We start from the raw sequence: 11485 nt of genomic DNA, 5'->3' as shown, positions 1-11485 counted from the left end.
AAAGACTTAAATTACAACTTAGTTCAAACCAAAATTGAAATTCCCTTAAAAAGAAAATATGAAAGGCCGTTCACAAACAAAATTATAATAAAAGTGTGTTTTAATAGTCTTTTCAAATAACAAATAACATTAATATATAAGAGACTAAAACTTCATTTATCAAATCAAAAGACCCTAATATAATTAATAGTGTACATACATCACTCAGATCATGGTACTAAACTTAGGTTTAAATTTAAATTATTGAAACACATAAAAAACTTGCATTACAACATGGTATTGACCACATTGAAAGAATCATTAACTCCAAATAAAAAATCTAAAAAAAAAATCCTCTATGACTTACACGGAGATATCTCACGTAAAGACTTGTAGAAGAGCGAATTTGCATTGAAACCTCGTCCCAAATTGGAGCAGTGCTGGTTGGTGACTCGAGTGCATCAGAGAGGATGTATCATGTAACTGTAACGACGAAGGTTTTTTTTTTTTTTTTTTTTTTTTTTTTTTTTTTCAGAGAGAAACATATTTTATATTTATTTTTTATTTATATGTTTTCATTAGATGGTTGATGTTGTTTTTGTTATTTATTATTTATTTTTTTCAATTTTTTTTATTAGGATCATCTAAAAATTAGTGATACACATAAAAAAAAAAGTTAATTTATCATTGAAAAATCTTTAAATTTATAAACCTCCAAAGTCTTAGACGTTAAACTAGATTATTCTGAATCTATTTTTATAATATTTTAATTTAGTTCCTAAACATGAAAATTTTAATAATCTTTAAATTTTTTATTTATAATTTTGTTCTTAGATTTAATATGTTTAATTCGTTAATAGTTATTAAAGATAAATTTAATTTCTGCTAAATTATGGATGAAATAAGAAAAATAAAAGAAAATTAGGAAATACTGAAGCTCAAAAACTCCTATGCCAGTACAAACAGAGCAAAGAAAAAATGAAAAAAAAAAAAAAAAACTGAGGCTAATTCTGGATTTTCTGCCAATCAGTCAGATCTCAACTAAAGGGATATTTAAAATGACCCAGAATATAGGTATACGGTAACGTGTATAATACCAAATATATTATATAAAAATGAAATATATATTTGTGGCATTTTTTGTATCGCAGCTTTTAGCCCACGAGTTTGTATAAGAAGACCAACTCTCAACTCTCTCTCTCTCTCTGAGTTTCACAGCAAAAACAGAGCCCAAATAACTCGGCTCTGTCCCTTTCTCTGACTTCCACAAATCTCTCTCTGGGACTGTGTCTCTTTTATTCCTTAGCTCTCGAATTCTCTCTCCAATGGCGGCTCTGAATATCTCGACGAGAATCTCACTCCTGAAGAAGGCCGATTCTCCTCTGGCCTCGTCCAAGAGCGTGAACGAGTTTCTTGGCTTCCAAACACACCTCAGAAAATCTCAATGTGCTCAGAAAATCAGGTTCGGAATCAGATCGATGGCCATCATCGAGGAGAGGTCTAAGGGACAGCTCAACTCTTCCAATGGTCTCGCTGGCGGTTCTGTATGTTCGATTACTCTATTCACGATTTATACCTCACTTATTCAGTGTATAATTATGTAAAAAAAAAAAAAAAAATTTAATTTTGCTTTTGCATCGTTATTTATTTATTTATTTTAATTTTCACCTTTTTGGTGCTGGTTTATCTTCTGATTGGATTCAGATGATTTTGTTGATGAGATTCGTTCGAGGTTAGAGGAATAGGCTCTCTTATTGAATTGAAACTATCATAGTTGTGAGCTTTATGTTTGAATGAAATGTTTTAGTGATTCGATTGAAAGCAAAAGTTTTTCAACGTTTCTGATCATTAAACTACCACTTCACATATTGTTAGTCCAAGTTGTGATTCACTTTGAAGTTAAAAAAAAAAATGGTTGTTTATAAAGTGACAGATTCAGTTTAATTTCAATAAAAACTCTTCTTCTAAGTTGTTACTGAATAAAAACGAAAACTACTACAATTTTTCAGGAGAGGTTTGACACTCTTGAGGCTAGCGACTACTATGTGAGTGGTCTGAAAAAGGTGACCTCTAATAGCCGTAGAAAGACAAAGATTATTTGCACGATCGGTCCCTCGACGAGCTCGAAAGAGATGATATGGAAGCTGGCTGAGGCGGGGATGAACGTGGCTCGTCTCAACATGTCTCACGGCGACCACGCTTCGCACCAAAAGACCATTGATATCGTCAAGGAGTACAATGCCCAGTTCGTTGACAAGGCCATTGCCGTAATGTTGGACACCAAGGTAGTCTTTTTTTTTTCTTTTCTTTTTCAATATAACACTTATATGCGGAAATCTGATACAGGGTTTTGCTCATTTGCTAATTATGAATTTTGTGGTTATGAAATTCTCAACACCTCACCAGTGCAAGAATTTGTGGGTTTTTTTTTTTTTTTTTTTTTTTTTTTCTCTTTTTTATGATTATCTTTCCCGTGCTGACTCAAATCCCCTGATACAGTTAATAATATTGGACAACTCGCTTTTCCAACGAAAGTGTCTTCATGATTTTGTTACCGAAAACTAATATTCTTTTTTTTTTTTTTTAATAATTAATATTATTTTATAATTATCGGGCTGTACATGAGGTTGATATGCTTATTTTTTTTCTCTAGAATAGTGAGAAATGGTTCAGAAGTTTAGTTGATGTGGTGTAGGGTCCCGAGGTTAGAAGCGGAGATGTGGCTCAACCGATAATGCTCGAGGATGGCCAAGAATTCAATTTCACAATCAAGAGAGGAGTGTGCACAGAAGACACTGTTAGTGTGAATTACGACGACTTCATCAACGATGTTGAGGTCGGAGATATGATTCTGGTTGATGGTAATTATAATTTGCCTTTTCCGTTTAGCCTTAACTGAACAAGTTATTTTCACTGTTGTATTGTTATAGAACGTCTTTGCGATTTCAGAAGTTTAATGATTTTTTTTCCTTTTATTTTAGGTGGAATGATGTCTTTATCAGTTAAGTCAAAGACGGGGGATATAGTCAAGTGTGTCGTAGTTGATGGCGGAGAGCTAAAATCGAGGCGCCATTTGAATGTCCGTGGAAAGAGTGCAACACTTCCTTCAATAACAGGTAAACCGAATTGCCCTAAACACCGTTACTTATGCAAACTATTTTATTTTATATTATTGTCTATTGAAAATGCTTGATCGCCTGGATAAAAAACGTCATATGTACACAGATAAAGACTGGGAGGATATCAAGTTTGGAGTGGACAACGAAGTTGATTTCTACGCTGTTTCTTTCGTGAAAGACGCGAGAGTGGTTTACGAGTTAAAAGATTATCTCAAAAGTTAATATTCGACCCTCTTGATGATCTCGTTGTTCCTTTCACTGCTTATTTGATGTTAATGAAACAATTCTCTTTGTAGGTTGCAACGCCGATATTCACGTGATTGTGAAAATCGAAAGTGCAGACTCTATACCAAATCTCCCATCCATAATTTCAGCATGTGACGGGGTTAGTCTTGGCTATTTTAATCTTCATTTGCCCCTGGATACTGATATCTTCACTTTCAAGAACGCCCCTTTAAAACAATTTATAATAAAATATCTTTTATATATACTTTAATTATAGGCGATGGTTGCCCGTGGAGACCTTGGAGCTGAACTTCCAATTGAAGATGTTCCTCTATTGCAGGTAATAGGCCGTTAACGAAGACCCACTAAAAAAATGTTTATAACAATGTTCGTTAACAATAATCCATTGTGTGTGTATATATGTATGTATGTATATATATATATATATATATATATATATATATATATATATATATATATATATATATATATATATATATATATAGGAGGAGATCATTAGAAGGTGTAGAAGTGCGCAGAAACCAGTGATCGTGGCGACAAACATGTTGGAGAGCATGATCAACCATCCGACCCCGACACGAGCAGAGGTCTCTGACATTGCCATTGCTGTTCGAGAAGGTGCTGATGCGGTCATGCTTTCTGGGGAAACCGCCCACGGAAAGTAAGTTTTTTCACTAGCCACCCGGGACCTTGAAATTATTTTTGTTTTATATATTTAAATATATATATATATATATATATATATATTTTTTATATATCTATGTATGTCACAAAGGTTTCCGCTGAAAGCTGTGAAAGTGATGCACACCGTGGCATTGAGAACTGAGTCAAGTCTACCAGTCACTCCTCCGCAGAATCAGATGAGCGAATATAAGGTGTGCACTGAGACATCTGCTTCATAAGTTCTCTCTAAATATAATTCTGAAGAATGTCACTGAAATCCTTAACGCTATTGCTCACAGCAATTTTTTTTTTTTTTTTTTTTTTTTTTTTTTAAATTATTCGTGCCTTGTTCATTTTATTTCTGCAGCGGGAAATGGGAGACATGTTTGCCTTCCATGCAACAACAATGGCAAACACACTGAACACACCGCTTCTCGTTTTCACAAGGACGGGCTCTATGGCTGTTCTCTTAAGCCATTACCGTGCCAACTCTACGATTTTTTCCTTCACCAATGAGTAAGTTTACTACCACCGAGTATTGGCTGTTCTTTTCTTTATTGGCTCGTTGAGAGGTTGGGAATTTCATTCTTCGTCAAATTGAAACGTCTGATTTTCTGCCACCTTGTCTTTTTATGTGATTAAAGTAAACCGAATCTATTTTCTCTTGGGATACCTGACATTTTATTTTCCACAAGGAATTATCATTCGTATTCAACGCCTGTGATTTTACCCTTTTTCAGAGTAAGGGTTAAGCAAAGGCTTGCACTTTATCAAGGTGTGTTGCCGATATACATGGAATTCTCAAATGATGCAGAGGAGACCTTCGCAAGAGCACTCAAGCTATTGGTGGTAAGTCCATACATTATCTTAGTGTTTTTTTTTTTTTTTTTTGGGTAACATTTCTCTTAACTGTATTTTTTTTTTAAATCTAGGATCGAGGCCATTTGAAAGATGGCGAGAATGTCACAATCGTCCAAAGCGGCGCCCAACCAATCTGGCGCGAAAACTCGACTCACCATATTCAAGTGCGTAAAGTTGGAAGCTGATTTTGCACTTGAGAATAGCCTTTTTTTTTCCTTTCGTTTTTATATATTTATTTATCTTATGAACTTATCATGAGATTAGATTTTTTTTTACTAGTAGATAATAATACAGAGTGCAATGCTAAATTAAGTTTTGGTTTTAGAGGGCATTTGTGGTTTCTGTATCTCTAGATTTATCTGAAGATTATTATGTCAGCTAATGTTAAAACCATCATCTTCTTGATTTTATTAGTGAAAAATTCATAAGAGAGTAAATTCATAATTGTTTAGTTTCAAATTGTCTAAAGTATTAAGCCATTAAATTTTCCCAACCAATCTTCTCATATTGCTAATATACACCATAATACCAAGTAATTTTCCCAACTCCGCCGGTGGCCCGGTGCTATCAGGCTATGGGATGTCTGCTCTAATTAGTTTATTTACCCTTTTCCCTCTCTATATAGATTGTATGAATTCAATTAGTTTGTGTTTTTTGCACATGAAACCAGAACACTCTAATTAATTTATTTGGCTGTTTGAGTTGATATGGCATCTTTAATTTCCATAGCACCATGCAAGATTCACAGAATAACTTGGCAGAAATGGATTACTCGTATTAAATATGAAGTTGTAGAAAAGAAAGGGAAATTACACAGATATATATGTGCAAAAATAAACATGTTAAATAGCTCTATGGCTAGCACAAAGGAAACGAATGAGAAACTGGTGTAGCAAGATCAAGACCGTAAACAAAGCAAAACAAACAAAAAGGGCCAGAACTCACTCATCATCTTTTCAGACACTCTGCACACTAATTAATTAAACAAACTTATTGATTAAACCCAGCTCAGTGAAAGCAAAAATTATGATTTTTTTTTTTTGTCAGCTGATATTGAAACCAGTGAAGATTTTTTTTTCTTCCTCTGAGCTCTTTCTCCCTTGAACACCAAACCACCTGTTCTCTCCCATGTGTTTGTGTCCAAATTTGTTTCTCTTATTTAAGTAGTAATGTTATTCTTGGCCGGCTAGCAATAGGCTTTAACATCGATTTTCAGTGTTTGTTCGAGTTCTCACTTTCGTTCCCACTCTCATCACTCTCACTCTTATCGTCTTCGTCGCTGTCTTCGTTACACTTACCTTCCAACTTGATAGTCTTGTACCACCTTGCAGTGATGATATAGACAATCAGGTCAAGAGAAGTCAGCCCTGCCAAGAGGAAGTAGAACCTGTCTAGATGGCCTCTGTTGAGGTTCCCTGGAATCCAACCGGGCATGTGGTCCTCCGTCGAGATCTTCATCACCATACTCACCAACAGACTGCTCACATAGTTCCCAAGCGAAATGGAAGTCATACAAAGAGCGCTCCCAAAACTCTTCAGCCCATCCGGTGCCTGAGCGTTGAAGAACTCTAGTTGCCCGACATACATGAAGACCTCTGAAGCCCCAATGAGGGCGTACTGAGGAACTTGCCAAAAGATGCTCAGAGAGCTCGAACCATCGCAATGAAGGCAATCCTTGTTGGCGTATTTGAGTCTGTAACATTCCACGATCCCAGCCGAGATCATTGCCAGAACGGCTATGACTAGACCGATCCCCATCCTTTGCAGCTCGCTGAGCCCTTTCGTGCTTGATTTCCTCACCCTTCCCACGATGGGGTCGATGATTCTTCGGTTCACGAAGATGAACAAGGCCACGCTGAGGATGTCGAAGCTTGACATGCTGGCCGGGGGGATCTTGAAGTTTGACACGGTGGTTTTCATCGCCGCGCCTTGTTCGACAAAGAGGGAAGCCATTTGGGTGAAGACGACCGAGTAGATGATTGTGCACAACCAAATCGGGAGAAGCCTGACGATGCACTTGACCTCCTCGACCTGCGTGATGGTGCATAACCTCCATGGGTCCCTTCTGCCCTCGGTTTCTCCGGAGGAGATGTACGCCGCACGGTCCAAGAACCTACACATTGAAAGAAAAAGATAAAAAAAGTAAGTAACTTGTCCTCCAAGTAACACATAACTTGCTGTACAAGTAATAATGATGGCATACTTGAAACCATGAGTGTGGAGCATCTTCCTATTTCCGGCGATCGATTCCTTTGCATTTTCTTCGTACAACTCGTAAGAACCGCTCGCCGGCATTTCCACATTCCACTTCTTGCTCGCCGCAGATATGACCTGGCTGAACCTCGAGAGAGGGTTCCCACACGACTTGAAGTGGCGGTACCTCAGGGTGCCACATAGGAACAGCACCAACGCCCCGAACGCGGACGCTGCAGAGGCCCAAAATCCGAGGGCCCACAAGCCTTCGTCCTCGAAGTAGCCCAAAATAGTGTTGGAGAAGAGCGAGCCGAGGTTGAGCGCCAGATAGAAGTAGCTAAAGAAGGCGACCTTGGACCGGCCCTCCCTCAGATTCTCCTCGTCAAATTGGTCTGCCCCGAAAGTGCATATATTGGGCTGATATCCCCCGTAGCCCAACGCGATGAGGTAGATCGCGAGGTAGAACAACGCCATGTCAAGGCTCGAGTGTTTCCCACACGGTACGTCTTGCTTTCCACACCCTTTCGGGCTCAGCAAGAACAGGTTGGTCGACAGTGATAGCGACACCAAACCCTAAACAAGCAAACATATTTGTCGACCTTGTATTAGTCAATGTGACATATAGACATAGGCGTACAATAATTAAGGTAGATATGTTATATTATAGGCTTACAATGACAAAGATGCCTTGGAAGATAGCGCATGTTTTGAATCTTCCCCAATAGGAGTCGCTGAGGAAGGCGCCGAAGAGAGAGAAGATATAGACAGTTCCGGTCCATTTGCTGACGTTATTGGCCGCGGCTGCGTTGTCTTGTTGAAGCACCCGAGTCAGAAACAGAACCAGATTCACTCCCACCCCAAAGAATGCCAAAGTTACTAGCCCTTGGTTCACTGTTCATCAAATTATTCATCGTTAGACACGATTAGTCAATTTGCATGATCATCACACTTACTGAATAGAGGAGTACATGACAGAGTATGAGGATGATGACGTATTAATTTTTGGAGGATTGATTTTTTTGTTTTTTCATTATTATTATTATTATTATCTACTAATAAACTGAGAAAAGCTTTTTTATTTTTATTTTATATAACTAAAAGTAAATAATCTAGAATATTAAAAGACATGATATTAGGTGAATATGAATTCTCTATATAAATAAACATGGCAAAAAGGAAGAGCAAGTTTTTCTAAAAAACCAACCAGCCATCTTTAGCAAAAATATCTGATTATTTTATTTTATGATTCATTAGCTTTGCATGTAATGTTGCTTTACAGTTTAAGCCCCCCTTTTTTGTAATTATTTTTTTTTAACTGACAAAAAGAAGATGGTTGAAGTGTATGTGTATAATTTAGAGATCACCAAATAAACCATGTCACTTAAGAAACAAATACCATTTGAAGTGGAAACACTATTATATGAATTGTGACTAATGGACATATTCAAACCACATAATGCCCTATAACAAATTATTTCACTATCAAAGTGAAAAGGTTCTCTCTAATTTCTTTTAGTCTATTTTATTTCAGTAGGTACCACGCTAACGGCATGACTAATATTATAAGATGGTTAAGGAAGAAGGAAAAAAGTGATTCTGCCCTTGTTTACTTCATTAATTAATAAAACTGCTTACATGAGTGCTACATAAGAAAAACAAGATGATTTGGCCCTTGTTGCTTAGCCAATCGTCATGTCGGTATTTTTGTCCTTAGTATTTTTCTATATGCTAAAAGACTGGATTTGAATCTTTAGGTCATGCTTTATAATTACACTACGATTTGATTGGATCCCTAGTAAGATAGCGACAAAAATCTGGAAACCATTAACTCTTGGCTTAAAAATGACTTAAAATATTATAAAGCAACCTGTTATTATTATTATTAGTATTAGTATTATTATTATTATTATTATTATTATTATTATTATTATTATTATTATTATTAATTTGCTCTTTTAATTTTTCTATATATTAAGTGAATTTGGAAAAATTATTTGGTATTAAGATTATCTCTTATATTTTCACATTCAAAATATGTGATTAAATGATAATTAAATACCTAAGAGATTTCATAAGAATAATTATTTCTAAGCACGAGATTTCCAAATTACACTTCTTTTCAAGTGAAACATGACCTCATTGATTCTGGAACAATAGTATTCCTTTATACATGCATTAAATCCCCTATGCTGTTAACAAAGATCTGTTTTATCATTAAAAATACGTAGTTTGTAAAAAATAAAAGTTATTCTAATGCTGTCATCCATTGATTCGGATTCCAAAAAAATATCTGGTTTGAAAGCAGTTTGATTTCAGAGAAATTCCATTTTCTTGCATAGCTATCACTATAATATATCATCATATCACTATATAGTTTATATACAATTCTTTTTGCTTCTCAGACATATATCACAGAACATATAAAATATTTTTCAAAACTATTTATTTTAAGCGTGACACGTGGCAAAATATTGGTCCATGCAGAGTCAAAGAGTGGCGTTGCGTGGCTGGTACGTACGTCAATCAATATGCATGCCTCTCTCTCTCTCTCTCATGTCGTTTTGTTGATTACCTTAAAACTCTTGATAACTTAAACCAGGCTTATATAAGACGCCTTTCACCTACCAAAATAGACTCTCTCTCTCTCTCTCTCTCTCTCTCTCTAAAGTGATAGCTGGCAATGACTGTTTTGTAATCAAACACAAAATCTGCTAAAAACCCGTTTTTTTTTCTTCTTGCTGTACTTTCTTATTTTGTTTCTACACGTGTACTTGGGGTTTTTTTTTTTTGTTTCGAGGCAATTGTTAGATGTCTAGAGTTTATCTCATTTCTTTTCATCTCTCTCTCTCTCTCTCTCTCTATATCTCTATACATAATACTAATATGTATAAGCCTGAGAGCTACCAACCAGAAGCTATTGCACACTTGAGTCAGCTATTTATGGCAACTTATCTAAAATATAAAACAAACAAACAAACAAACAAAAAAAAAGTTCACATATGGATAAACGCTCTCTCTCCCCGTCTCTTAAAGCTCTCAAAAAGGCAAAAGATCAATAAAAAAATTCTACGTGGAGCTTTACATATTTGTCCCTCATAAACACCAAAAATAGCAAAGCGAGGGTATCTTCTTCAAGATTGAAGCCTAGTTCGTTGGTTTAGTCACGAGTAAAAACAGGGGAGATCAAGTTTGATTACAAAAGTGGCTTTCGATCATATTCATATATGTGTGCTATTATACACGTAACGCATTGTTTTTGGATTATTCGTTAATACCTTATATATGCTCTGAATCTTACATGTAACTCTATAGCCAAATGAAGACTCCTTTGATCATGGATTCCAAAAAAGGACATTTATAACGGAAACTAAATTTGAACATATAGATACACATATATAGAAAGACTTACAGAGAATTATAGTCCCAGCAACCCATCCACCAGATTTGGACTTAATTGCTGGGCGACCATGCCAATCAACTGTGCCATCAAGAGTACATACTTCTCCTTCTTCATCTCTGAACTTCCCCTGAAAATTTATTCAATTTAATTTATTTATCTCGCTATACATGATCAACATCAATATATATACACATATGGACGGTTGTAATTATTTTTTGAAAATCGAGAGAAGCAAGAAAAAGAAAATTGTGACGTACCATAACATGATAAATAAATGAATGATCGCACGCACTCACTCACTCACAAACACATGAATGTTAATTATTATTCCGAATTGGAAGCCCAAAATGCGCAGTAAAAGTAGACTTTTAACGAGGAGCAAAGTTTATGACATACATAATTCATGACGAGGAACTACTTTGGAGTTTGCTTTTGTTTTGGAAGAGTTTTATCTTAAAGAAACAACTCATCATGAAAATGTCATGTGCTTTGTTGTAGATGATCAACAAAAGTATTATAGTCTCATCATGCAAAATGTATTTGTTAATAATATAGAGAGAGAAAGAAAGAATCTGTGTACATATGAACTGGTGATCAGAAAATAATAATATCCTCACCTCCGTGGACACATTAAAGCAGGCCATTGATGGGTCTTTTTGAAGACAGAGAGAGAGAGAGTATATATATATTTTGTTTTTGATTCTTTTGCTTGGTTTTGCAGAGGAAGTAGAGCTTGGGAACAAAGATAGATGAATTGGGGGTATATATAGAGGAAGTGAGGCTTGTATGGATGGTTGAGATTTAATGGGGTTTAAAAGTGGGGACACCCACATGGCTAAATCATGATCAATATTCAAAGTCTTGTAATTTGTTTGGACTGAAAATAGAGAAGTGAAGCTTTCTTAAAAAATGAAAATAGAAATAAAAATAAAATTGATTAGTAGTTCCTAGTTTATTTTAAATTATTAGTTAGTGAATAACCTACAAAAGTGGGATCCTTCTCTGAAATCTAAATTGTTACTCA

General features: G+C 35.6%; 2 protein-coding genes across 2 annotated transcripts; one reads left to right on the top strand and one right to left on the bottom strand.

Annotated features, from left to right (window-relative positions):
* The first annotated feature begins 1131 nt into the window (after nucleotides 1-1131).
* PKP3 (plastidial pyruvate kinase 3) lies at nucleotides 1132-5312 on the top strand. The gene is made up of 12 exons (XM_089606514.1): nucleotides 1132-1523; nucleotides 1989-2264; nucleotides 2675-2840; nucleotides 2961-3095; nucleotides 3205-3315; nucleotides 3395-3483; nucleotides 3601-3663; nucleotides 3830-4005; nucleotides 4120-4219; nucleotides 4375-4523; nucleotides 4748-4856; nucleotides 4940-5312. Exons 1-12 carry the CDS (start codon nucleotides 1305-1307, stop codon nucleotides 5051-5053), a joined length of 1707 nt encoding a protein of 568 aa, XP_089462640.1. The 5' UTR covers nucleotides 1132-1304; the 3' UTR covers nucleotides 5054-5312.
* Nucleotides 5313-5622: 310 nt separating this feature from the next.
* Nucleotides 5623-11196, bottom strand: NRT1.5 (nitrate transporter 1.5). Its single transcript, XM_089606503.1, has 5 exons — nucleotides 11079-11196; nucleotides 10471-10588; nucleotides 7735-7952; nucleotides 7072-7634; nucleotides 5623-6981 (listed from the first exon to the last, which is right to left on the bottom strand). Exons 1-5 carry the CDS (start codon nucleotides 11103-11105, stop codon nucleotides 6081-6083), a joined length of 1827 nt encoding a protein of 608 aa, XP_089462629.1. The 5' UTR covers nucleotides 11106-11196; the 3' UTR covers nucleotides 5623-6080.
* Between the last annotated feature and the right edge of the window lie 289 nt (nucleotides 11197-11485).

This window comes from Urtica dioica, chromosome 2 (genome assembly GCF_054948205.1).
Source record: "Urtica dioica subsp. dioica isolate 48M chromosome 2, U.dioica_male_clone48M_v1_H2, whole genome shotgun sequence".
Classification (NCBI taxonomy): domain Eukaryota; kingdom Viridiplantae; phylum Streptophyta; class Magnoliopsida; order Rosales; family Urticaceae; genus Urtica; species Urtica dioica.
The sequence above is the reverse complement of the archived record's forward strand: the minus strand, read 5'-3'. Positions and strand labels throughout refer to the sequence as shown.

Coding starts and splice junctions, on each gene's coding strand:
- PKP3 (XM_089606514.1), top strand. CDS start 1,305: ATGGCGGCTCTGAATATCTCGACGAGAATCTCACTCCTGAAGAAGGCC. Junction 2,265..2,674: donor CCGTAATGTTGGACACCAAG/GTAGTCTTTTTT, acceptor GATGTGGTGTAG/GGTCCCGAGGTTAGAAGCGG. Junction 4,524..4,747: donor ATTTTTTCCTTCACCAATGA/GTAAGTTTACTA, acceptor ACCCTTTTTCAG/AGTAAGGGTTAAGCAAAGGC.
- NRT1.5 (XM_089606503.1), bottom strand. CDS start 11,105: ATGGCCTGCTTTAATGTGTCCACGGAG. Junction 7,635..7,734: donor TCCAAGGCATCTTTGTCATT/GTAAGCCTATAA, acceptor TTGCTTGTTTAG/GGTTTGGTGTCGCTATCACT. Junction 6,982..7,071: donor CTCCACACTCATGGTTTCAA/GTATGCCATCAT, acceptor TTCAATGTGTAG/GTTCTTGGACCGTGCGGCGT.